The sequence below is a fragment of the Myotis lucifugus genome, unplaced genomic scaffold (genome assembly GCF_000147115.1).
Source record: "Myotis lucifugus unplaced genomic scaffold, Myoluc2.0 scaffold_57, whole genome shotgun sequence".
Lineage (NCBI taxonomy): Eukaryota > Metazoa > Chordata > Mammalia > Chiroptera > Vespertilionidae > Myotis > Myotis lucifugus.
Window position 1 is genome coordinate 1,275,975 of NW_005871105.1, and position 27,948 is coordinate 1,303,922.

Here is a 27,948-nt window from a genome sequence, read left to right on the forward strand (position 1 = left end):
GAAGATGTTGCTACAGCTTTCAAATACATCTTGTTGTTGTTGTATTGTTTCCAATTTAAGTTAATATGATGACTGGTTACATGCAGCTCTCTTTATTATCACCACCAGTTTTGACTCTTGCTTTGTCTGAACTAATCAGATGTCTATGCCCTAATATCAATAACGTATTACCTTATGTATTTATTCAAACTGAGCTATCTGTTGACTCCCTAGAGCAATACTCATTGGCCAAAATACACTTCTAGGCAGGATTTATTTCTCAGCAGCACATCATTCCCTGTCGTCCATGCAGTTATATCAGAAGTGGATTTTGCTTCATCAGTTGACGTGTAACAGTGAGTAGTGAAAACGTAGATATAGAGCCTCTTTCAAGTCTTACCCTCTCTTCAGCATACAATGTATTCATTTCTTTCTCCTCAATTTTCTGTTTTTCTTCCTTTTCTTTTGGATTCAGGACAAGAATAAGGAAAACACGTGACATTTTTTTCTTTATACTTTCTCCTATACTCATTAAGGAGACACAAACAATATATGACTCGCCAGTCCCGAGATCATATATAAAAATGCATCTCACACTCTACTCTTTGCTCCTTATTTCTGTAACAAAATAGCTTGTTCTCTCTTAAGACTGTGCAAGAAATACTAAATATAATAAGCAGTTAAAAGGAGTTATGTTAGAATGTTTTTGTGGGCTGCCTGACACTCTTTCCTCTTTCGTCCTAATCAAGAATTCCTGGAATTGGTGCTTTTTGGTGTGTGTGTCCATGTGATACAGTATAAATTCTTCCTCATGACTCTCCAAAGATTGAGTTATCCAAGGTTTTTCCTGGAAAATTTCATAATAGCAAAGTCATAACAGCACTCCATCTATCTCCTGAAAGCATTCTTTGTGATTTACCAGCCAGTCTCCTCTATCCTGACTTCTCAATAGTTGAGGTTGTCTGGACTTCATCACCTTGAGTCAGGAAAGCTCTAGCAACTTGGTAGGGCCTGAACTGGATCTTTTAATTGGAGATCAAATAACATTCCACAAAGCCTTCTCTGGAGGTTGGGATAAACATTCATTGAAACAGTAATATGGTCCCCCCCCCTTTTTTAAGTGTGATCCATAGGATTGTTAAAATGCAATTTCCAGGACACACTTTCCAGAAATTCTAATTCTATCAGTCTGTTATAGGGCCTAGAATATGAACATTTACCAAAACCTAGGTAATTCTAATGCAAGTGATGTTTCTACTCTTACTGAGCAAAATTCTCACCTCTGACTTTCCTCTATTGGTCAGATGATTTAAATCATTTGTAAAAGAATTAAATGTTGTTTTTTGACATGCAATTTAGGCAAAGCCATATTTGCAACTTTAAGAAATTCATTTTCTAGGTGTGCACAGAAAATATTCAAAAGTACACAACTAACATATGTGTTGGTTCTACAGCTAGTGTTATTAGAACTTCTGGGATTTCCTCATCTATTTAACATTCAAGAATAGATTTCTGGCCCAGTTGGTGTGGCTCAGTGCTTGAGCATCAACCTATGAACAAGGGATCATGGTTTGATTCCAGGTCAGGGCACATACCTGGGTAGCAGGCTGAATTCCCAGAAGAGGGCATGTGGAGGCAGACAATTGATGATTCTCTCTCATCATTGATGTTTATTTATGATTTCTGATAAAAATTCATTTGGAAAATGTAATAAAAACTGTCCCGAGCCAGCTTAGCCAAGGGTTTGGAAGCCTGAGTGAGGGTGGTGAAAGGAAGAAGAAATGACAGACAAAGAGAATAATCAGAGTCTAGGTGGATCTTCCTGTGCCTGGCTGAGGCAAAAGAGAGAGATCCAGAGGCAAGCTGAGCCTTTATTTTATAGCCAGAGGTAAACAAGTTAGTGGTCACCATAGTTATAATATTCTTGTGAGTTTCACTTGTTTTGGCAGCACTTGCCACATCTCCCTCAGCCCATTAGCTTCCTAGATAAGATCTAGGGAATGTCATAAGGTCAAGCCTAATTATCCTAAGAGGACTGTGCCCTCTAAGCTGGGACTTGTTTGTGGCTTTGCCAACAGGTGAGTCTGAGGCTTAACCCTATAGCCGCACCCTACAAAAAACCATACAGTATCTTGCAACTATATGAGGGTGACATCTCCAAAGTAAAACCAGTTGGTGTTACACACAGAGCACATTCAACAATTTATTTGAAATGGCAGACAGATCCCAAAGCCTCAGAAGCTTCACGGACAACAGATTATTTCTGTTCCAGAAAAAAAAAAAAGTACATTTATTGGAGAATTTCTTATCCTATCTAATGAAGCAGGAATATGCTAATTGACCCTCACACCATCATGAAGATGGCGGCACCCACAGCCAATAAGGAGGGAATATGCTAATTGGCTGCCATGCCCTCAAAGATGGTGGTGCCCACAGCCACAAGATGCTGGCGCCCAGTCCCCTCAGCCCCCCAGATGCCTAGGGCTGGCCCGAGATGTAAGCAAGCTTTAGATGGCGGCTGCCCAGCCACTTAGGGCCGCTCAAGGCTCAGATAACCAGGGCCGGCTGAGGCTTGAGCTGCTGGCAGTGGCAGAGGCAGAGGTGTGATGGGGCGTCGCCTACCCCTGATCGCTGGGTCGCCTCTTGCCCCTGAGGCTTCCCAGACTGTGAGAGAGGGCAGGCTGGACTGAGGGACCCCCCCTCCAGTGTGCCAGGGTTCTTGTTCCAGCATCTAGAAGGGTTCAGCAATCTGGAGAAGGCTGTGCCTAGATTAAATAGGTGTCCAGAGACAAAATATAATTTTGAAAGGCATTTGGGGGTCAGAGGAGCCTAGTTTAAAGAAAACTAAGATCTCCTCGTCTCAGGACCCCGTGCTTTTTATTCACACAAATTGTCCTGAGGCGAGGTGGAGATATACACTTCAAAGGGTCAGGGTTTCGTAAACAGAGTCCATTGTCAGATGTGGGGGAAGTAGCCTATGGCTGTTCAGGTGTTTGGCCAGTAGGAGGCAATAACATGTAGATTAAGATGCCCTGAGCTGTCTGACAGCCAGCAATCAATTTAATGTATCCTATTCAGGCATGGGGAAATGCCCTCAGCCATTCGCAGCAGGTGACAACATATGTGACTTAGCCCTTGTTGAGTCTCCAAGTTCCATCAACTTTTTGATGAAACTCTTGAAATGATGACATGCTAGAATTGGCTTCTGGCACCAGTGCATGAATTTTCATGTACCGAGCCTCTAGTTTCTATAATAATAAAAATAGGAAATACCAAGAAACTGTATTAGTAAAGTGATTGAAGGCATGGGCTCTGTGGCCAAATAGTCTGGCATCAAATCCTACCAGGTCTGCCAGCTGGGCAACCTTGCACCTCCTTTACCTTATTTTCCTTGGTTCTATGTTTGGAATCATGATAATACCTCCCTCATGGGATTTTAAGAAAAGCTGTTTAATCTTTTAGTATCTTAGTTTCCTCCTCTTTAAAATAGTGATAAAACCTTTAGTAATGTTTGGTTGCTATTAAGAATAAATTTTTATATATGCACTAGAGGCCTGGTGCAAAGATTCGTGCACTTGGGGCGGGGTTGGGTGGGGAGGGGCTTAGACCAGCCTGTGCACTTCGCAGTCCGGGACCACTCAGGGGAAGTCCACCTGCAGGAGGGATCGGGCCTAAGGCACCAGTCAGACATCCCTCTCACAGTCCAAGGCTCTCACAGTCCAGCATCCCTAGCCCCTTACCTCCTGCCTGCAGTGGAAGTAGCAGAGACTTCTGCTACCGCTGCTGCGATCACCAGCTGTGAGCCAGGCTTCTTCCTGAGTGGCGCTCCCTCTGAGAGAGCGCACTGACCCCCAGGGGGAAGCTCCTGCATTGAGCGTCTGCCCCCTGGGGGTCAGTGCGCATCATTGCGACTGGTTGTTATGCAGTTCAGTTGATTTGCATACTAGTGTTTTATTATATAGGATGCTGTTTAGTATGGCATGGGTTGAGACACATGACATTTAAAAGGTGTTTGGCATATATTGAACACTCAGTAAGTGTTAGTAATTACTATAAACTACTAAGAAATTGAAAGAATTTTATTTGTTTTTACTTGTAGGTGAATAAGTATGGACAACAAATACACACATTTGCTGAACTTTAAAGGCTATAATTTTGATTCTTCTTTAGTTGATGCTGACTTTATAGAAAATCTAGATGATTTTGAAATTAGAGATGATGATGTCTTCATAATTACATATCCAAAATCTGGTAAGTTTGAGGCGTGGACTACCTGCTATCAGTTTTCACTCTGGTTTGGTAATACATGTGTACAAATGAGCCCTTTCCCAGACATTAACAGTAGCCCAGCCTACATTTAGAGTACCATTTAGGATTTTTAATAAAGTTAAATAAATCTCAAGGTTTTACTATAAAAGGTCATTTAAAATGCATATATTGTTGTTTTTTAAGGCACCTATGAAGAAACCAAATATTGAGCCAAAGCAGATACTAGGTCAGTGATGGAGAACCTTTTGAGCTCGGCGTGCCAGCATTTTGTAAAACCCTCACTTAACTCTGGCGCCGTGTCACATATAGAAATTTTTTGATATTAGCAACCATAGTAAAACAAAGATTTATATTTTTGATATTTATTTTATATATTTAAATGCCATTTAACAAGGAAAAATCAACCAAAAAAATGAGTTCGTTTGTCACCCCTGACACCCGTGTCATAGGTTCGCCATCACTGTACTAGGTCAATGCTGACCTGTTGGTTTTCTCTGAGAATGGAAGAAAACACGTAAAAAAAAACCCAGCAGGATTTTGGTTAGCAGCATATCTCAGTCAGAACTAATTCCTAATATGCTTTTCAATTACTCTAATTGCTTTTATTTCCCTATAATAATGAAAGAATTTTGAACTAATGGAAATTGTCCTCAAATCTTACATTCCCCTTAAAAGCTTATCTTTTATATGTGCTTTTTAGAACACAGGGTGATTGGTGTTCTTGAATGAATGTTGTACAAAGTGGTTAAAATAGCTCAGAGATACATTGGATTCAAAGTCAACACCAAAAAGTCATTCCTGATTTTCATGAAAGTGCTCCAGTCCCTCCCTTTTACCATTGACTTTCAAATTCAGGACCCTGTTTACTTTCCCCAAATTAGTAATACAATGCCTTTTCCCTGGATGTTTCTACTCTGCAAAATGTGCCAGCACATTTGATATCAGTTGTTTTTTGTTTTCCTCCCTTAGATGTTGGTGGTGCCTCAGTTTGCTTCCGTTTAGGTTAAGCAGCCCATAAGAATTTTTCCTTTCCCCTTAATACAGTCTAAGTATTTGGTACACCACACACCAGTCCTTAGTCCAACCTGCTGGGTTCTTACTCATCTTAGAGGGGAGATTAGTGACTCTTCATGATTCACCATAAATTTTATCAAATCTACTGTGACTATTAAATCTACTCAATTGAGTAGCAATGATTGCAAGATTATTGACACCTCACATTCTTTTAGAACATTGATTATATATTCCTGAACATAGGTGCAAAAATCCTAAACCAACTAAATATAAGCAAAACAAATCTAGTAATGTCAAAAAAAATAACACTGTGACCAAAGTGGCTTTTTTAAAAATATATATATATTATTGATTTTTTACAGAGAGGAAGGGAGAGGGATAGAGAGTTAGAAACATTGATGAGAGAGAAACATCGATCAGCTACCTCCTGCACACCCCCTACTGGGGATGTGCCCGCAACCAAGGTACATGCCCTTGACTGGAATCGAACCTGGGACCCTTGAGTCTGCAGGCCGACACTCTCTATCCACTGAGCCAAACTGGTTAGGGCACCAAGGTGGCTTTATTTCAAGATTGGTTTAAAAATATATTAATGCAGTTCACCCACATTACTAGAGCATAGAAGAAAGCCTGAATTATCATCTCAACAGGTGCAGAACAAGCACTTGATAAAATTCAGCATACATTCCTAAGGGAGACTATTAGCAAACTAGGGAGAAAGTGAACTTCTTTATCCTCATGAATAGAATCTACCAAAAATTACCACAGACATCAAATGAGAGAGTGAAACGTTTAAAATCAAGTATGAGACAAGAATGCCCATTAGTGCTTTCATTTAGCACTGTATTGGGAGACCTGCACAATGTTAAAAAGAAAAGTTGAAAGGGGTCTTCATCTCTTAAACTGTCTATATTTCCAAAAGGTAAAATTTAAGAAAAACTAAGGAAGTAGAAACAGAGATAAACACAGAAAATCACATGAACAGAACATACATGAATCACAGGGAACAAAAGAGCTGACGGGTTCATCCAAATCACTAATATCACACTCTTTTTGAGTAAAAAGGGAACTTAGAACACCTAATTTTATCTTTACTAATGTTAATGTAAAATACTTAGAAAAAAAAAGTTGGGCACATTTCCTTGGCATATTTAAAGTGGTTAAAAAGAAAGAAAAAGCTGCAAGTAGTTTTGAGATAGATGGCATAATTATTGACATTGTCAATAAAACATTAATTCAGGGTTGGAAATGAAATTATTTCTTTTTACAGGTACCATCTGGACTCAGCAGATACTAAGCTTGATTTATTTTGAGGGACATCGTAACAGAACTGAAGACTTGGCAACGCTTGATAGAGTCCCCTTCTTTGAATACAAAATACGCAAAACAGACTTTCTCAACAGACCGTCTCCTCGCCTCTTCTGTTCCCACCTCCCATATTATTTAGTACCGAAAGGTCTCAAGAGCAAAAAAGCTAAAGTAAGTCATATAAATAGTGTATGGACCTTTGGCACAAACAAAAATACTTCCTTCAAATATTTTTTTCCAGCCCCACTCATTCACAGTCTTTCAAATGTGATAATTATAATCTTTGATACTGTTTTACACATTAAATATATATGGAATTATAAGTATATACATAAATTGAGTCATCCCACACATGCTTGTAGTGTGACTATATAGTATACAGCAACATTTCCTTGATGACAGCACATAAAATTCTATTCTTTTTAATGGTTTAGTAGGATTTATTGTATGGCTCTACAATGTTTAGTGTATTGATGGACAGGTAAGTTGCAGCAAATGTATACATTACATCTCAAGACACATTCTTTTTTTTTTTTTTAATCTTCACCCAGGGATATTTTTCCATTGATTTTTAGGAAGAGTGGGAGAGAGAGGGAAGACAGAGAGAAATATCAATGTGAGAGAAATACATCGATTGGTTGCCTCCTTCGTGAGCCCTGACCAGGGTCCAGGCAGAAGGAGCCTGCAACCTAGGTACCTGCTCTTGAGGAGAGTCAAACCCTGGAACCTTTGGTCTGTAGTCCCACGCTCTATTCACTGAGCCAAACAGGCTAGGGCCAAACTATTTAGTTTTCAATATAAATTATAAAATGATATCTCAAATAATCTGAGTTTGCATTTTACTAATCAATAATGATATTAAGCACTTTTTGGTATATTTATTGGCCATAATTCTTATTCTGTGAAATTATTATGATTTTTGTCCAATTTCTAAATTTCATTGTCTTTTTCTTAATGATTTGTTTTATATATATTCTGGATACTAATAAATTATTGGTTATATTTATTGTTTTTCTCATACTTTGTTTCTTTTTGTAACTTCGTGCTATATATTTTGATTAACAGCATTCTTTAAAACTTAATACAATTTAATTGCTCAATTTTTATTTTAATGGAAATAAATTTTTTCTGTTTAGGAAATCTTTTTCTTCTCTGAGACCAGAAATATATTCTTTATTTTTAAGATATAAATGTTGCTTTCATATTTAAATCTTTAATCCATTTGTAAATGATTTTGTTTTTTTGGTCTGGTGTGAGGTATGAAATAGAATTCCAGTTTTATACTGTATGGATAATTATTTGTTTCAACGTCATCTATTAAGTAGTTTTTCCTTTTTGAAATGCTCTCGAATGCTATCTGGGCTTTTTTTCAAATGTCACTTAATGCTCACAGAGGGTACATTGAAACAGTTTCTATGAAGGGTAATTTGTAATATTAAACAACCTTACAAATAAATAATTTTACTTTTAGAAATTATTCCTATGTGCTTGCGCATGTGAAATGTCATGTGAATAAAGTTGATTACTTCAACAGTCTTTGTAATAGCAAAAAAACAAAAAACAAAAAAAGGGGGTATAACCTAAATTTCCATAGTAGTAGGCTGGATGAAAGAAATTATTATGCATTCATATAGTGACATATGTTGGTGTGAATAAACAACAACAACCTGTAAGGACAACCAAGAATTGTTAAAATTGTTTTACTATACCTCTTGCAGATTATTTACGTCTACAGAAACCCCAAGGATGTTATGACTTCATTCTTTCATTTTTCATATATGATGGCCGGGCGTGAAACTGGGAATAATATGGAACATTTCATGAAAAGGTTTCTAGATGGAAATGGTAACTATGAATTTATGCATTCAACTAGTTTATGAAGCCATGTTTCCACTTAGCCAAATTCTCAAACTTGGGGAACACATTTTAAGGAAAGAAAGAAGAGTAACGCTAGAAGCTGGATGCACATAAGTGGTTACTGCTCTGTTAATTTAATTTGCCACCCAATGGCCTTTCTATTCTCACCAGGACCACTTTGGGGATTGCTATGGTTGCAAAGGCATATTGTTTAAGAAACAGTTTGGCCAGATCATAAAAGATCCGCAATGGTGTACCCATCCGAAGTGGATGTAGTGTGTGTGTTCTGTCATGGACTTATGGTAGGCTTTATATGGCAGCGGTGCAATATTCATCTCAACACTGAGGAGGATAGATTGATGGGAGAGGCTTGTGGAATGTAGAACTGGGGCTCTCACTTATTTAGAAGATTAGATTCAGGTTCTGTCTTATAGATATCTGAAGTTGCTATCCAGACATCTTAAAATAGATAATAAAAGGAGAAATAAAGACAGATTTTCAGGTGGAAGAAGTAAGAAAGTAAGGAGCTTCCCTTCAATCTTCACAATGAGTTGTTTGGGCTTCTTATTTTCTCCTCTGCTGCATTTCCTACATGCATAGGAGAGGCAGGTTTCCATTAAAATCATGAAATTGTTTCCCAAAGCACCATTTTTACCAGGTAACATAGATGTCTAGTGGTGGGGGCTTTACTTTCCTTCCAGGGGATTCCAGAACAGAAAAGAAAGACTCAGGTTTGCTGTTTGATAAGTGCAGCATCTTTACCTTGTCACTTACTAATTCCCTCCCCAGTGGTAGGAAGCCGTTGGTTTGATCACGTCAGAGGCTGGTATGAGCACAGACATGACTTCAGTATTCTGTTTATGATGTATGAGGAAATGAAAAAGGTAAGAGGCAAAGGTTATTTTTAAAAATTATTTCTTTGAAACTCTTTGATTTTGGTTTAAATGAACCACATTTTTCCAGTTTTCTTGGAACCTAACTACTTCTCATGCTTTTTCAGGGGTTTCTCATTTCCTGCCCATCCCTCAATTATTGGTTTCCTCAGGGCTCTCTTCCCACTGCACACAGTCATCTGTTGTGGTTCCTTTTCATGCAGCCATCTGTGTCAATAAGGGCAAAATCACATGACTAGTGATTGAAAAAAGAGAAAAGGCACTTCGAAACAGTGGGGCCAGCCCTGGCCGGTGTGACTAGTTGATTGTCATCCTATGCAATGAAGGGTTGCTGGTTTGATCCCCAGGCAGGGCCTGGGTTGCAGGCTTGATCCCTGGTAGGAGGCATGATGTTTCTCTCCCTCTCTATTCCTCTTTCTCTAAAAATCAACAAAAATATTAAACAAACAAACAACAAACAAAAACAACCCTGGGGTGAGAAGCCACTAAGATTTGGCCAATTAGTCAAAGGTAATTGTGTGCCCAGTGATGCAAGTTCTTTGTGTTTTGTTGTTGTTGTTTTTATTAATGAGAATCTTGAAATGTAGCTTTCATGGAAATCACATAACATTTACATGTTGGCATCCAAAGAAACTGTTATAATACATTGTGTAAACCAAACCAAACACATTTGAAGTTCACTTTTGTGATCTATGGTTGATATGTTGACTACCTGCTACATATCTTACTTGCTCATTAATTCAAAATTATAAAATGCCTATTATGTGACAGACCCTAAATCATCAGACAAAGACAATTGAACCCTTTATTTAGAGAACTTATAATCCAACAGGGAATGCAAGTACTCACTTAATAGGTATATATACTTCAAATCTGTGAAAACTGTTATCAAGGAAAAGTGCAGGTATGATAGTACATGAAATATACTGATCTGGTATAAGTAAGTAATAGGCAATTGTTTCTGGAAAAGTAACATGACAACTTCAAGTGAGTAGATATGAGTTGGCAGAGAGGTAAAAGTGAAGTCTAAGCCAACAAGAGAGAATGTGGAAAATATCTGAAGCTGTCAGGTGCATGATATCTTGGAAGGAAGAAGTTAAAGAGCAAGGTGGAGGGAATGAAAGATTAAGATAGAGAGGTGGATACAGTAGGAGCCAGACCATGCAAGGTCTGTAGTCTTTGTTAGTGATAGTAATTTCTTCATCTTAAGAGCAATAATGAGCCCTTTTTACAGTTATAAGAAGAATAGCTATATGATAGAATTAGTATCTTTAGAATGTAATTCTCTCTAATGGGTTTAAAAATGATAATAGTAAATATAGGCAAACTAGTTAGAGACTAGTTTGGTAAACAACTGTTCATTGTTAGTGTAAATAAATGCAAATGATTTGGGGATCCTGGTTTTGTATCCTACAACTATGCTGAGTTTTTTTAGTGTAGTTCTAACAGGGTTTTTTTGTTTGTTTCTTTGTTTGCTATGTAGATCTTTAGTGTTTTCTATGTATAAAATTATGTTGTATGTGAACACATAATTTTACGTCTTTCTTTAAATTTGGATGCCTTTTTCTTGTCTATTTACTCTGGCTAGGACTTCCCGTATTAGGCTGAATATAAATGGTGAGAATTGGCATCCTTGCCTTGTTCCTGATCTTTTGTTGTTGTTATAGTTGTTAAACCTCGCCTGAAGATATTTTTCCATTGATTTTTAGGGAGAGTAAAAGACAGAGAGAAATATTGATGTGAGAGAAACACATTGATTGGTTGCCTACTGCATGTGCCCTGACCAGGGCCCGGGTTGGGGAGGAGCCTATAATCATAGTACATGCCCTTGACTGGAATCAAACCCTGGACCCTTCAGTCTGTAGACAGAGGCTCTATCCACTGAGCCAAACCAACTAGGGCTGTTCATCTTTGCATTCCAGGAGTAAATCCCACTTGTTCATATGTATAGTCCTTTTAATGCATTACTGAATTTGTTTTGTTAGTAATTTGTTGAGGATTTTTGTATCTTATCTTTCATAAGTGATATTGGTTTTTCGTTTTCTTTTCCTGTAGTGTTCTCATTTGGCTTTGGTATCAGGGTAATGCTGGCCTTATAGAATGAGTTTGGAAGTATTTCCTCCTCTTTGATTTGATTTTTTTTTTTAAGAGTTTGAGGGTTGGTGTTAATTCTTCTTTAATTTGTGTTTGGTAGAAATAACCAATGAAGCCACCAAACTTGGACTTTCCTTTTTTGTAGCCATTGTATTTAATTACTTGCTTTACTCTTTCCCTCATGAAATTATAAACTCTTAATAAGCACAGATAGCATATTATTGTTCTCTTAAACTTCTCCAGCACTTATCACAGTTTTTGAAACATAGCATTCCTAAAAGTGCCAGTTGAATGAATGAATGAGTGAATGAAGGTAAGCTGTCCTTGCAAAATCTAACAGTAGAAAGCTCTAACAAAGCTGACAACTAGAGCATTCATTTTCATAGAAGGAATAGGAAAGTAATATATCTTTGTCAAACTTTAGACTTACAATAAATCCAATCACCTTTAGTTTTCTAAAATGTGATGAAGTTGTTGGGATGTAACTTGTGCATTCTTTGTAAGCTGAATAGTGTCTCATACCCACAATTCTTTCAGGATCTCAGAAGTTCTGTGCTTAAAATCAGCCGTTTTCTTGAGAAAGAACTGAGTGAAGAGGATGTGGAAGCTATTGTGAAACAGTCTACATTTCAGAACATGAAGTCTGATCCAAAAGCCAATTATGATGGGATTCTAAAATTTAACGATTGGAAAAGACCAGCTGAGGGACATTTTCTTCGCAAAGGTGATGCTCAGGGGTTTTTAGAAGCAAAAGTGTTGAGAGTTCCATGATTGCTTGGCCCCTACAATAATTAAGGGATGTTTTTACCTTGTCTTTCTAAGTACTGTCATTTGGAACCTGGAGAGAATCAAAGATCTTACCTGCAAATGGCCCTGAAAAATATCCCAGGAAACTAAACAATTGTTTAGTACATAGTCTAACACTTAAACCTAATTAATCAATACAGTGGGGCCTTGACTTATGAGTTGAATTTGTTTTATGACGGAGCTCGTAACTCAAATTACTCGTATGTCAAATCAACAGTGAATGAGTGAGACACGTGATGCTGGGCTGATGTTGTGGCGTTCACTGTGATGTTCGCTGCACCAACCAGCGGTGGGATATCTGAAGCTGACTCATAACCCGAATTTTAGCTCGCAACTCAAAGCAAAAAATCGGCCGAGAGACGGCTCATATCTCGAAAAACTCGTTAGTCGGGCCACTCATAAGTCAAGGCCCTGCTGTATTACATTTCTTCCTTTTAGTCTACATGTCCCTACTCTTTAAAATTAGTTAGCAAGTCTTACCTGAAAGTGATGTATATATGTGACCAGGACTGCTCCAATTATTGTTTTTCTTTATTTCTCCTAGAACATTCTAGAAGTAAACCCAACATGTATTTTGTTGTGCCGGAGGGAGTTTGAGTTACAGTTATTTCATCATGTGTCATATTTCTTCAAAGTAAAATATAGATTAATACTTCATGAAACCAATATACTATGAAATCAAGTATTCAATAACAACATGCAATTAATTTTTATTGTGCTTCTATGACATGTCAGGAATTAAGAATGAATATATTTTCCCCCTGATACTTCTTAATTTCAATTAAAAAATTTTTTGGATCTTTTAATGTACATTTTTCTAGAACATAATTTGTACTTCTTTTATTCATGTTATTCACTAATTTATCCATAATTTAGCATTTTGATGATGGATATTTATTCTTAATTAATGAAGATCTTGATATTGCTATTTTTTAGAAAAGTGTTTATCTTTTGTCTGATTTATTATCAGCTTTTAAGTCGCATTGCTTAACTAGACCAAATACAAAGTAATTCTCATGCCCATAAATAGCTTATTAACTGTTCCAAATGTCAATGATAATGTTTAAGTAAGAAAATTTGATAGTTGAAGATGGCAAATAATCTTCATTTAAAAATTGGCTTAATGACACTTTCCAACTTCCATCAAGTGAAACTGAAGCAATGACAGCTCTGAACACCCTCTGTGACCTTGATTTCAGTACCTGAAAATCTTTGGGTTTCATTTTTTTTTTATTTTAAAATGTTTTTATTGATTTCAGAGAGGAAGGGAGATGGAGGGAGAGATAGAAATATCAATGATGAGAGAGGATCATTGGTTGGTTGCCTCCTGCACTCCCCACACTGAGGATTGAGCCCGCAACCCTGGCATGTGCCCTGACCAGGAATTCAACTGTGACCTCCTGGTTCATAGGTCAATGCTTAAACACTGAGCCCAGCTGGCCAGGCTTTCTTTTCAATTTTATTTATTTTATCTTTAGCTTTTTATTTATTTATTTGTACTTTATAAATTATAGTTGAGATTCAAGATTATTTTATATTAGTTTCAGATACACAGCATAGTGGTTAGACATTTATATAATTTATGAAGTGATCCCTCCAATAATTATTGTACCCACCTGGCACCATTCATAGTTATTACAATATTATTGACCATATTCTCTTTCTGTATTTTACATGCCATGACTATATTGTAATTACCAGTTTGTAATTCTTAATCCCTACAGGTTTCTCAATTTTAAAACGAAGAAATGCTGATATTGTGGAGTTGTGTTAAAAATTACATTACATGATAAATATAGTTTGCCAAGTATGGTGCCCGGCATTTATTTTTATTGTTATTTTTATATATATACTAGAGGCCCAGTGCACAAAAATTGTGCTCTCGGACAGGGTAATCCCTCAGCCCAGCCTGCGCCTTCTCTCAGTCCAGGAGTCCTCTGGGGATCTCCACCTGCTGGCTTAGGGACGCTCCCGGGGTGTCAGGCCTAAACTGGCAGTCAGACATCCCCCTGTGCTGTCATGGAAGGGCACTGACCATCAGGGGCCAGCTCCTGCATTGAGAATCTTCCCCCTGGTGGTCAGTGCGCATCATAGCGTACAGTCGTTCCTGGTCATTCCACTCTTAGGGTCAATTTTCATATTACCTTTTTATTATATAGAATTTTCTCTTTATTTTATTCTTTCCCCATCCCCATTTATCCTCCCTATCCCATCTTCCACCTCTACCCACCTCTTTCACTCGCACAATCACCACACTGTTGTCCATGTCCATGAGTTCTTCTTTCTATTTTTTCCCCACACTCCCAATAGTTACCCCATACCAGAGTTGTCTGTCTGCTCTCTATCTATGAATCTTTCTATTTTGCTTGTTCATTCAGTTTGTTCATTAAATTTCACATATGAGTGAAATGATATGGTACTTGTATTTCTTTGGTGCCTGGTATTTAGTAAAATATATGAAAAAATTATAACCTAGTCCTCTATTTTACTTTTGTTATACCATCTCAATAAAGGTTATAATTTAATGGTAGAGGTTGGTGAAAGCATAATAGCTAAGGAAAGTGAATTATAGAAGTGTTTTTTGGTTTGTTTCTTAGTTCATTTCTGTGTAAGGAAACATGAAGTATCAAACCCATGGAGAACTACCAGATATTTAGCGTGGCTTGAAGAGGAGATGAAAGTGGGTGGGAAGAAACTCTTGCCCTGATAGTGCCACTTCCTCACCCAGGTGCTGATCATGTGCTTATTTCTAGGTACCGTTGGAGACTGGAAACATCACTTGACAGTGGAGCAAAATGAAAGATTTGACAAAATATTCCAAAGGAATATGAAAGATTTGCCTTTGAAGTTCATCTGGGATTTAAATGAAGAGTAAAATCAGTGTAGAAGAATTCTAAAAAAATCTACTAACCAGAGAGGCTGTTTTAATATACACATTAATTTGTGCTTCTTATGCAAATGTTAATTATAAAACTTTAATAATAAAAAATGAGTAAACTGTACTTAGATTAGTTGCCAGATGTTTGATAAGCACTTTGAAATTTCAAAAATTAAAATCATTTACTAGATAGTCTGCATTGATACCCTGTATTATAAATTGAAAAACAGGAAGCATGTAATAAGGAATTATAAATGTTCTGAGTTTTCCTTAGTGTGTATTTTTTCTTTACCTACAATTAAACTGAGTATCAATGAAACATTAAAATTAATTATTATAATTAAACATTAATTCTTTGATTTAAAATAATTGTGAATGTTGAAATAGAGAACTCTTATGAAAGCACATGGATCTATTTAATACTTTACCAGATCACTAAAATTTCTTTTCATATAATGATCTTGAGAGAGAGAGAGAGAGAGAGAGAGAGGTGAGAGAGAGACAGAGAGAGAAACATGGATTTGTTGTTCCACTTCTTTATGCATTCATTTGTTGATTCTTGTATGTGCCCTGTTGAGGATCTAACCCACAACCTTGGTGTATTGGGATGATATTTGAGAGATGTTTGGGAGAAGAGATTGCGCATTATAAAATACTATATTAATAATAGTAATATTATAATTTACATTTAAATACTTGTAGGGAGAATTGTCTTGTTATATATTTACATTTTGTAGTAAATTTAACCAACAAACACTGGGTTTACTGAAACGGGCTCACTGCTAGGCTCCCTGTAGTTAAGAAAATTTTGAAGAAATACAGTTACTTCCACAGAGAAGTTTATATTCTAGTTTGGATAGTAAGGTAATACCAAATACAAAAGAATACATTTAAAAAATGGAACTCGCAGGTTGAATTTAAAATATACATCCCAGATGATGTGAAATTGAATTAAATGGCATATTGACTATAGTTGGTGATAAATTTAAGATGAATTGTACTCTACTAAGAAGTGTTAATGTAAAAAAACATTCAAACCTGTAAACAATTTTTTGTGAGTTTATTTGAGCCAAACTGTCGACAATTGCTGGGAAGCAGAATGTCAATGAAGTGAGATAATGCTCCAGAAAATGGCAGGCTTTATCTATTTTTGTACATTGCAACCAAAGGAGGAACAGGTGGGTTACATGAAATCCATTGGTGATAGACTAGAGAGGCGGGAGAGGGCAAAGCAGGGAAACCTCTGGGATTGGATACAAAGTAAAATGATAGACACATACTTAGGTGGGTGCAGGAACAATGAATTTTCAGTCCTGCTGAAGCCTCAAGTTCCATCAACCTTTTGATGAAACTTCTTGCATCTGTAACATGCTGGAATTAGCCTCCAGCAAATGAACAGGATAACAATGAAGGAATTGTGGTATCTGTCCTGGAGCCCAGGCACATTAGGTTGTGCCCCAAGGGTTCTGGAAAAAAGAAGTTACAAGTTACCCAGACATTTCAAGGATACGCTATTATAGATGCAAAAAGACAGATAGGCTCAGTTAAGGTAAAGGTTGACCTTGTTAGTGAAGATACTGACCTAGGCTGTAACTACCCACCACAACTGCTTTTAGTTAGCGTTTACTTTCAGGCCCTCCTTTGTGGTCACTGTAGGTCTCTGAGTTTGAAGACCGCCATGCAGGCCTCCCCTGAGCTTGTCAGGTCAGCATGTGGCCCCTTTTGTCCACAGAAGAAACAGATTAGTAAGAAGTAATCAGCACAGAAAAGGGGAAAATCATACATTTGTTTGGTGAAGAACCTTGAAGCAGAGGCTGTAGCTCAGGTCCAAACTCTAATAGGAGTAGAGGGAGAATAATATAGAGGTTTCCAATTCAAGGTCTCATTGAGTAGAAACCCTTCTGCAATAGCCTGACAGAGGACCACCCTGCTTATGAACAAGCCCTAGTATTTCAAAGGGAACCCTCCCCCCACCCTCCACCCTCACCAAGGCATCCAGTTCAATGTCCAGGTAGTACAACTTGCAGGAGAGCTGTTATCTATACAATGAGCCCCAGATAGGAATGAAATGCCTTGAAGTTTCATGCACGGCAACTGCTATAAGTAAGGCAGCTTGCATACTTCATTCAGTAAGTATTCACAGTCTTACACACGCGCATGTTACAAAGCCCATTTTACAGAAGGAAGTAGTAAAATAGGAATTTTTAGGGATGTAATAGGCAGGTTTAGGGAATTTTTAAAATTAAGGGGATCCATGGAAAAAACACAGGGCTACAGAGTTGCAAAAGGTTACATTTCCATCTGATTGGGGAGTTGGAAAAGGCAGCTGTTACATTTCCATAAGACAAGGGAACTGGGAGTAGCAAAATGTCTAAATTTAAAAATAAAGAAGGAGGAAGAAAGCCCAGAGGGAATAGGAGAACAGTGAGGGAGGAGGGCCTCACAGTCTCAGGAGAGGTTTGATCTTTGAGCTCAGGAGTTACTATAGTAACCAAATCAAAGGGGAATACTGACCAATCAGAGGGGATATGCAGGCACAAAAAAACTGCAGCCTTTATAAACCATGGAAAAAGGAACTAGGTGGGACTCTTTCCCCCTCCCCATGTGGGAGTCTCTGCTTGTTCTTCAATTTCCACCTTTGCTTACCATCTTCCCTCTGTGGTTTCATTCTTCCACTCTGATGGACAAGAGCCCCAGGAAGCCATCCTGCCCAGGGGAACAAGGCCTGTTCAGTCCCAAAATCCCCTACCAGAAGCAGAGCCAGGATTTCACTCAGGTTTGGTTCTATTTGAGGCTGATCAGATTAGCTATGTGTGCTTCCTGTTAGACTAATGGAAGAAGAGATCAGACCAGAATGAGATGTGATTATGAACTTTTAGAGGAAATAGAAATCCTGTGAAATTGATTGAAATCTAATAAATCTAATCTAATCTAATCTAATCTAATCTATTCCATCTAAATTTAATGATAAAGTCTGGGAGTTAACTAGAAGAGGCTAAGAATGTAACAAATAGAACCAATATACCATCAAACTAAAGGATTGTAGCTTTGCATGATAAAAGAGCGATTCCATCAACAGCCAGCTGTCGCCCACCAGGAGTTAATTGGGGGGTTGCAGGGAGGAGTAGGTGAATGAGATGCTGAGACAATCCTCCGCGTGGTCCCAGAGCCGTTGGCGGGCAGGGGGTGGCGCGGGGACCCAGACACCTCTGCCCACTGTGCGGCAGCGGGCCAGCTCCCCACCCACTCTGTGGGCTATGGTGCCCGCTCGCACCAACGTGCCTGCTGGGATCACCAGGAGCAAAGTGAAATATTCAATGCTCTCCAGCACTGACGATGGACACATGAACCCTCAGAAGGACACTTTACCCTCTGAAGATGGCTGTAAACGCCAAAGATGTCCCGGTGTGGCGAGATCGCACTTACTGAAGTGTCAGGAAAGCCCCGCTAAGATTCCCTACAAGGCCATTGCCTGCTTCGCCCTGCAGTTTTTAGTAGGCGCTGTTCTCCTGATCACTGGCTGCCTCCTGCTGGCGGGCTACCTCAGCGAAGCAGGACCCAACCGGGCCATTGCCATTCTCATTGTGGGCATCCTGGTATTGCTTCCCGGGTCTTACCACCTGCTCATCGCTTGCAAAGCCCATCGAGGCTGCCCTGGCTACTCCTACCAAGACCTTCCGGACTGTGGCGACTAGCCCCACCGCAGCCAGGAGAGTGCGCTGGGGCTGAGCGGAGCTTCAAGGCATTTGGCAGAAGCTGTAGAAATCCATGTCGAAGGATTAAGGAATTCTGCAATTTTGCAGCTACTTGCAAAACTATGGCCAGCTTTTATAAATCCCTACCCAGAATGTAAATTGAATTTATAATTAGACAAACAGGAAACCAGGGCATGCTCTTATTTTGATTTTCCTGGCCCTGGCTAAAACCCTTGACAGGTTTCTCCACAGGAATATGAATAATGGCAGACTAGCAATATTGGTTTTATGGGAAAGTAAAAAGTCATTCTGTAGGACAAAATGTTGCCTCCTCCACCCTATTTAGAGCTGAGCATTCCTTTGAAATAGTCCTTATTAATTTTTTTTATCTTGTGACAAATGGGAAAATGCAGTCTATCTAATTTCCTATTACTAAGTAATTTGTTGGGAAAATTACTGAGTACCTTATCCCCCACACTTATCTCTAACTTGCATTCTGGATGATCTTGGTAAAATCACGTATCAACTTAGGAAAAGTAAAAAGAGCACTACAGTTGTGTTTTGTGGAGGCCCCATGAGCTTTAAGACAGAACTGGCTTTAAATCCAGGTACAAACTTTCTAGCTGTATAAACTGACACAGTACCTTAGTGCTCTGACACAGTTTGGGACCATAATTTCTACTGTTTGGGGTTTCAGTAGGGGTCAAAGTATTTTAGAGCAACAACATGGCCCATAGATGTTCCCCAAAGTGTTAATTTCTCACCCTGAAAGAGGCTTCTGCAGAAGACTGCACTCAAAATTCACTAAAGCCGCAGTGAATTGCATCTATCCACTGAGAGTTAACAAAACCCAAGAGAACTAGACTGCTCATTTGCAAAGTTTTAATCTCAGTTCAAATCAGGACACTGGGTTGCTTTTTATTTGTATGAGCCTTTTCCTTTTGAGTCCTATATAGAAATAGGACAGAAGCTCCTATAATTAGAAAGAGTCTCATAAGAAAAAGAATACAGCCGAACCGGTTTGGCTCAGTGGATAGAGTGTCGGCCTGCGGACTCAAGGGTCCCAGGTTCGATTCCGGTCAAGGGCATGTACCTTGGTTGCAGGCACATCCCCAGTGGGGGGTGTGCAGGAGGCAGCTGATCGATCTCTCTCATCGATGTTTCTAACTCTCTGTCCCTCTTCCTTCTTCTCTGTAAAAAATCAATAAAATATATTTTAAAAAAAGAAAGAAAGAAAAAGAATACAAAACTAAGCGCAGGGCATGGCAATGGGCCTGTCCAAGGGCGGGGCATAAAGCACAAGTCTCACTGGTTTCTGATAAATCTGGCTGTGATAGAGGTGAAGAAAGAATCTAGAGAAAAGGACTGAGTATGGAATATGTCTATAGTTAAGGCTGTGGCTCCAAATTAAAGGTTACAATTGATAAAGCAGTAGTATTTACTAGAATAAAAGATATCATCCCATAAAAAGAAATACTTCCTGAAGTGTTGTAAATAAAAATACAGACAGGTTTGTAGGAGATAAAGAAAATAATGTATTTTCTGAAAAAGAATGTAGGCAACTCATAAAGGAGAAGAAAGATACTATGAAGTATGTTATGCTTAGGATGCTAAACAAAAGGTACCCAAGATAAAAGAGAGTTGGTGGTCTTCCATCACTGTTATATTATGTACCCAGACTCCCAATGAATGGGGGAAAGTGGTAAATGTCTCAATATTAGTTCGAGATCCATCAAACTATAGTAAATAACTAGGGATAATATGAGCTGTACCTTGTTTGGGCTCGGATATCATCATCATATTCCTCCTCTTATAAGAAACCTCAGAATACATGGAAAAATCCATTGGAAAAGTAACTGGTAAAAGTCCACCACATCATTAATATGAAGAATTAGTAGTAAAAGTGACTTGGTCATGTAACAAAAGTAACTTTTTAATATATAGAACAGTTAATCTGTGCAATGTTAGTTAAGGAAGGTCAATTCAGGAATCAAAGATCCAAATAAGGTCAATGGTGTAAACGTTAGTCCAGAGGTGAATCTTACCCCAAAGACAAAGAGTATCATAGCATCATCATATAGAGAAGATATTAAAAATCCAAGCAGTGTTTTAACTCCAGACATGGTATACATAGTGTGTATGCTAACTTTACATTTTCAGTTAACCAGGTCACATCTCTATCAAACTCCTGAATTATAAATTAGATACATTTTCCTTTATTTTTTATATTCAAAGTTTAGACCAATTTGCTAGACATCCTTTTGAAACAATTAGGTTTCCAAACAGTGCCTGACAGTTGTCAAATCACAGTTGACTGGCTCACCAAGGCAAGTCACAAGAAATTCTGGGAGAGAGAGAAGACTTTAGCAAAACCCATCTACAGAGAGAAGATTCCAAAGGCCGTTCTGATAACCTTATGGAGAAAACATTTGTTTTTCTATCCTTCCAAGAGTGTAAGTAACCATGTCATATTTTGCTCTAGGGTAGCCTATTTCACTATGGATTCCACACCCTCATTAGTCAGCTGCGTTTCAAGAAACTTGCTGATTTTTAGTTCAGTGCTTCTAGGGTTCTGAAGTGGTTTAAGTTGATCACAGATGAATCCCAAGATGGAGAAGACAATGTACATACCAGAGCAAGGGCCCACAATGTAACAAACGTGTGAATAAGGACTCTATCAGGCAGGTACTGCTCAAAGATATAGGAATGTTTCTATTTAAAGTTTAAACAAGTTGTGGAAGATGTTCAGGAATCAAGTAGAGACATGAGACAAAAACTCTTTTCACTACACATTCCATTCATTTCTGCCTACCACTGTGTTCATGAGGCCTACCCTGACTACTCTATTTAATAATGCAACCTCCCCAGTGCACCTTCTGACACTTCCTGTGATTACTAGTTTTCTACATTACCTTCTTATTTCCAGAACATTTATCACCTTTCAATACACTAAACAGTGTGATGATGTACTATACTCATTGTTTAGTGTCTGTCTTTCCCCACTAGTATGTTAGTTCTAGGAAAACAGGAATTTTTAAAAAATTTATTTTGTTCAGTGCTTAAAACGGTACCTGGAATGTAACAGTCACTGGGTAAATTTGTGGATGAAAGAATAAATAAATTATTGCCTAACTTAAAGGGAAACATGAAGGCCTAAGAGTAAATCAAACCTATGTACTAAAAAAGAAAGACTCATGGACACAGACAACAGTATGGTGATTGCCAGAGGGAGGGGGGAGGTGGAAGGTAAAGGGGGAATAAATGATGATGGAAGGAGACTTAACTTGGGGTGGTAAACACACAATACAATATGCAGATGATGTATTATATAATCGTATACCTGAAACCTGTATAATTTCATTAACCAATGCCACCCCAATAAATTCAACAAAAATAAAACAAAAACAAAATAAAGGACTTTCTAATCACTTCACACATTGATAACCTAAAAACATTTCTATCTAAAAAGTCCATAGGTAAGTATATTAAAAAGTATGTTCTCATTCAGTCTCAAATGGTCATATACTATGTGATTACATTTATTTAACATTCTTGAAATAAAATTGAAGAGATGGAGAACAGATTACTAGTTGCCAGAATTGTGGTGGTGATTCCTATACATGTGATAAAATTGCATTGAACTATACACACACACACATACACACACACACACACACACACACACAGATACACGAGTGCTTGTAAAACTGGCGAAGTCTGAATAAGCTCTGGGAACCATGAATGTTAATTTCCTGATAGGGATCATGTATTGTAGTTACACAAAATGTTACCATGAGGAAGGAAGAGGGAGAGAGAAAGTTCAGTGATGAGAGAGAATCATCTGTTGGCTGCCTCCTGCATCCCTCCTCTGGGGATTGAGCCCAGAACCCAGGCATGTGCCCTGACTGGGAATTGAACTGTGACCTCCTTGTTCATAGGTCGATGCTCAACCACTGAGCCACACCAGCCGGGCTAGTGCAGGGATTTTAAGAGTATTCTCAATTCCTCTCTTTTGTCTCTTATTACATTACTGTCATCATTTAATTTATCTATAAGCTATATTCATCCAATACATTGTAATTCTAGTTTATCTTTTATTTTGTTTTCAGATGAATTTCAAGAGTTCTAATCCGGGCAATCTGACTTCAAGGAGTCCCTGAACCAACAGACTTTACATGCAACATCTTGCCTGTATGTACCCATGTGTATTTTGGGGAAGAGTAAAGGTCCCCAGCTTTTATGAATTGTTGAAGGGTTCTGTGCTTCTCCCACCCAGTTGGGTGTGAGGGGAGATAAATAGTATATTCTTCCATGAAGTGAGAATTTATGATTGGAAATCATATCAATGTAGTGTCAAATACCAAGTGTTAATTGGTTCATTTTTTTAAAAAAAAAAAAGAGACACAGTACAAATTAAAATTAAAGTATTTAATTAATTTACAGTTTATAGTCAAGGCCAGATATGGTCCAATCCTATGTACCTTCTTCATGTTGGAGACTGAATAACATGAGTTAATAGCCATAGTCATGACCTTAAATATTGCAAAACTATGAATTCACATTTATATTCTAAATAAGGATTATACTGCCCTAACTGGTTTGGCTCAGTGGATAGAGCGTTGACTTTCGGACTGAAGGGTCCCAGGTTTGATTCTGGTCAAGGGCATGTACCTTGGTTGCGGGCACGTACCCAGTAGGGTGTGTGCAGGAGGCAGCTGATCAATGTTTCTCTCTCATCGATGTTTCTAACTCTCTATCCCTCTCCCTGCCTCAATATAAAAAAAATCAATAAAATATATTTAAAAAATAAGGATTATACTATCAAATGTAGTTTTAAGCTTAATTTGGACTTCAATTATTACAAAACAGGTAACCCATGAACTCTCTTATTTATATAGGGTAACCTGCATTGCCTTCTCCTTGAAGGGAATACTCTGCCTATTCATCTGGCAGATTCCATATGAGGGAAAGAGCAAAAGTAAGATTTCCTTGTTTATTCTCCAAAAATGTCCCGAGTTTGGTTGTTTGATTCGCACGATGAGACACCTTTGTCTTCTAAGTGTTAGTCCTGGGCTCTCCTGATCTGCACACTGGAGTCTCATGGCCACCTGCCCCTCAAGATTCTCTCCCCCCCCCCCCCACCCCCACCCGTAAAGCTCTGTAAATGCACTGTCTGTCTACTAAGGAACAACTGGCCCCTCACCGTGCTCCTGGAATCAACCTATCAGACTTGGAAATCCTAGGGGCTGGTTCTTTGCTCCCCCTCCTTTGTGCTCAGTGGCCCTACCCTTTACCGGGTTTCCAACCACAACTGGTCGGCTGCAGGTCGGATTGGCTGAGCTAGGAAGAGGAGCAGAGGCTTCGCCAAATCACAAATCTAGGCTTTTCCTTTTCCTGGTCTACTCCCTAGAAACCTGGCAATAGATGTGCTCCATTGCTTTCTCCCAGAGGAATCCTGCCTGGGGTTGCTATGGAGATAGGACACTGCAAATTTGCAGAGCAAGTAGGACCCAAGGTAGGACCCAGAAATCACTTAGCAGACCTCAGTAAAGCGACTGTCCTGCGCTGACTCTTTCCACATCTGCACAATCCCTTTCATCCAGAAGGTTTTTTTCTTGTTGTTTTCTTTTTGTTTGTTTGTTTATTTTCTTGATTTCTTCTATGGAAGACTCCACTGCCCTGGGGCAAGAAAAAGAAAACCAGGAATCAGGGAAAGAAGGGAGGCCATGGGATGAAATGACAGGGTGCAGGCTGGGCTGAGGGACACTGCCCCCCCCTCCCCCCCAAGTGCATGAATGTCGTGTACTGGGCCTCTAGCATCTAAATAGTATTAAATTTCCATACCTCTTTTAATCATGAAAAGGACACCATTGCCATTTATCAACCAAATTTAGTAAATTGTCTTGAAAATATACTCACGAGTGCCATCTAGTGGTTAAAGAATCGGTTGCATTTTTAGCTGTCACTATTGTTCTGCAGCTGAGCCCAGCTCCAGAGACAAAGAGGGCAAAAAACTATAACAAACGAAAAACAGAAAAACTTACCTCCAATCCTGGCCACCTCTTCAAATGTTGTCTCCCCTCTACAAAACGCCTGCCTTTGTTTACTCTGGGTGTCAGCGAGTTGTGAGGTTTGTTGTTGTTGTTTTGATCCAGACTTTCTAGATCAGTGGTTCTCAACCTTCCTAATGCCTCGACCCTTTAATACAGTCCCTCATGTTGTGGTGACCCCCAACCATAAATTTATTTTCGTTGCTACTTTATAACTGTAATTTTGGTACTGTTATGAATTGTAATGTAAATATCTGATATGCAGGTTGTATTTTCATTGTTACAAATTGAACATAATTAAAGCATAGTTATTAATCACAAAAACAATATGTAGATGATCTCAGAGAAACCAAGATGGCGGCATAGGTAAACACCGGAAATTGCTGCCTCCCACAACAAATTCAAAAATACAACAAAAAGACAAAACGGACATCATCCAGAACCACAGGAAGGCTGGCTGAGTGGAAATTCTACAACTAGAAGGAAAGAGAAAAGAACACTGAGACTCAGAGGAGCTGCGGAAGTAAAGTGCAGAGGTACGGAGGCGCACATGGAAAGGGCTGACAACTGAGGACGCGGCTGTCTTTTTGAATCGGGAGGGAGTCACAAGCTCCCGACTGCTCTGAACTCCAGTTCTGGGAAGTCTCTGGGGACCCAGACTCATATGGGGAGAAACTGGACCGTCTGGCAGCAGGCAGAACTCGGAACTCGAGGGCGGCTTTCTCTCAAAGGTGCTTGCAGCGATACCGGGACACTGAGACGCGGGGCCCCTTAGGGCAGGGCTGAGGATCAGTCATAGCTGCTTGCTCCGCCCTGTTGATTCCCTGACACCCTGCCCCACCCAAGCTGCAGCAGAGGCTTTTGCATATGAATGCCCTGGCCCTTTGCAATCTGAAAATTACCTAACAAACTGCAGCTGGGCCAGACAGACCCAGAACTTCCAAGAGAAGGCCCAAGGCCCCACAGCAGCTTGCATTGCTTCACAGCTGAGCCTCATTTGGGCACCTCCAAACCCCAAACAAGGAAGGGGAATCTGCAGATCTCTTCTTGGCTCCTGCTGGGTAGCCTCAGGCAGAGGCTAAATTAGCACCTCCTTAGATCCAAGAGCCAGTGTACCCAGTGGTCAGAGTGGGACCATCCAATTACAACTCCTCAGATCCAAAAGGGACACACTCAGGGGGCAGACTCAGTGAGCACCAAAGCCCCACTAAAGCAAGTCTTGCCTCATAAGGGTGTCTTCAGCACAGAAGTTCTCCCACTGTAGACACAGCTGATTCTCACAGCCAATTGGCCTGGAGGTCAATTCCTCCCAGTGATACCTACAACAATCAAGGCTTAACTACAACAAGACTGTGAACAAAGCCCACAAAGGGGTGCACCAAGAGTGTCCACCTCAGGTAATTGGGGAGGCTGAGCCACTGAGCCCTATAGGACACCTAGCACACAAAGCCACTCTATCAACACAGGGAAGCATAAAAAATGCGGAGACAAAGAAACAGGTCAGAAATGACAGAAATGGAGGAAAGCAAACGACTGGATATAGAGTTCAAAACCACACTTTTAAGGTTTTTCAAGAACTTTCTAGAAACCGCCGATAAATTTAGTAAGACCCTCAAAAAGTCTGGTGAGACCGCCGATAAATGTAGTGAGATCCTCAAGAAATCTAGTGAGACCCTCGAGGTTATGAAAAAGGACCAACTAGAAATTAAGCATACACTGACTGAAACAAAGGATATTATGCAGAGTTCCAACAGCAGACTAGAGGATCGCAAGAATCAAGTCAAAGATTTGAAATACGAAGAAGCAAAAAGCACCCAACTGGAAAAGCAAAATGAAAAAAGAATCCAAAAATACGAAGATAGTGTAAGGAGCCTCTGGGACAGCTTTAAGCATACCAACATCCGAATTATAGGGGTGCCAGAAGATGAGAGAGAGCAAGATATTGAAAACCTATTTAAAGAAATAATGACAGAAAACTTCCCCTACCTGGTGAAAGAAATAGACTTACAAGTCCAGGAAGCACAGAGAACCCCAAACAAAAGGAATCCAAAGAGGACCACACTAAGACACATCATAATTAAAATGCCAAGAGCAAAAGACAAAGAGAGAATCTTAAAAGCAGCAAGAGAAAGAAAGTCAGTTACCTACAAGGGAGTACCCATACGACTGTCAGCTGATTTCTCAACAGAAACTTTGCAAGCCAGAGGGAGTGGCAAGAAATATTCAAAGTGATGAATAGCAAGAACCTACAACCAAGATTACTTTATCCAGCAAAGCTATCATTCAGAATTGAAGGTCAGATAAAGAGCTTCACAGATAAGGAAAAGCTAAAGGAGTTCATCACCACCAAACCAGTATTATATGAAATGCTGAAAGGTATCCTTTAAGAAGAGGAGGAAGAAGAAGAAGGTAAAGATACAAATTATGAACAACAAATACACATCTATCAACAAGTGAATCTAAAAATCAAGTAAATAAATAATCTGATGAACAGAATAAACTGGTGATTATAATAGAATCAGGGGCATAGAAAGGGAGTGGACTGACAATTCTTGGGGGGGAAAGGGGTGTGGGGGATGCGGGAAGAGACTGGACAAAAATCGTGCCCCTATAGATGAGGACAGTGGGGGGGGGGGGGGCTGAGGGCGGAGGGTGGGGTGGGAACCTGGTGGAGGGGAGCTAAGGGGAGAAAAAGAGGAACAACTGTAATAATCTGAACAATAAAGATTTAATTTAAAAAAAAAACAATATGTAATTATATATGTGTTTTCCGATGGTCTTAGGCGACCCCTGTGAAAGGTTCGTTCGACCCCCAAAGGGGTGGCGACCCACAGGTTGAGAACCACTGTTCTAGATGTTTCCAAAAATGCCAGAACTTCAGTGACAGAGTTCGGTTTTCGCTGTGGCAGGCAGCAGAATCTGGATTTTCAGTTACAATTTTTGGCGACTCTTCTGGGACTGTGTGGACCCCGGTAAGGCCCCCAGGGCCTGGGCTGAGGGTCCCAGCTGCTTGTGGCAGGCTGACCCCATGACAGGGACTACAGGGATTTATTTCCACAGCAGCTGTTGAGAGTTCTTTATCTCGGGACTCTCCCTGCTCTCCC

At 39.3% G+C, this 27,948-nt stretch overlaps 2 protein-coding genes across 2 annotated transcripts; both read left to right on the forward strand.

The window, feature by feature from the left end:
* The first annotated feature begins 273 nt into the window (after positions 1-273).
* Positions 274-15,504, forward strand: LOC102418750 (amine sulfotransferase-like). Its single transcript, XM_006089184.3, has 7 exons — positions 274-335; positions 4,079-4,230; positions 6,533-6,741; positions 8,289-8,415; positions 9,217-9,311; positions 11,952-12,138; positions 14,975-15,504. The coding sequence occupies exons 2-7, from the start codon at positions 4,089-4,091 to the stop codon at positions 15,094-15,096; spliced, it is 882 nt and encodes a 293-aa protein (XP_006089246.1). The 5' UTR covers positions 274-335; positions 4,079-4,088; the 3' UTR covers positions 15,097-15,504.
* A 2,852-nt stretch (positions 15,505-18,356) lies between these two features.
* Positions 18,357-18,794, forward strand: LOC102419078 (transmembrane protein 230-like). Its single transcript, XM_006089185.3, has 2 exons — positions 18,357-18,449; positions 18,525-18,794. Exons 1-2 carry the CDS (start codon positions 18,357-18,359, stop codon positions 18,792-18,794), a joined length of 363 nt encoding a protein of 120 aa, XP_006089247.3.
* Positions 18,795-27,948: the final 9,154 nt, after the last annotated feature.

Coding starts and splice junctions, on each gene's coding strand:
- LOC102418750 (XM_006089184.3), top strand. CDS start 4,089: ATGGACAACAAATACACACATTTGCTGAACTTTAAAGGCTATAATTTT. Junction 8,416..9,216: donor AAGGTTTCTAGATGGAAATG/GTAACTATGAAT, acceptor TTCCCTCCCCAG/TGGTAGGAAGCCGTTGGTTT. Junction 12,139..14,974: donor GGGACATTTTCTTCGCAAAG/GTGATGCTCAGG, acceptor GCTTATTTCTAG/GTACCGTTGGAGACTGGAAA.
- LOC102419078 (XM_006089185.3), top strand. CDS start 18,357: ATGGTGCCCGCTCGCACCAACGTGCCTGCTGGGATCACCAGGAGCAAA. Junction 18,450..18,524: donor CTGACGATGGACACATGAAC/CCTCAGAAGGAC, acceptor AGATCGCACTTA/CTGAAGTGTCAGGAAAGCCC.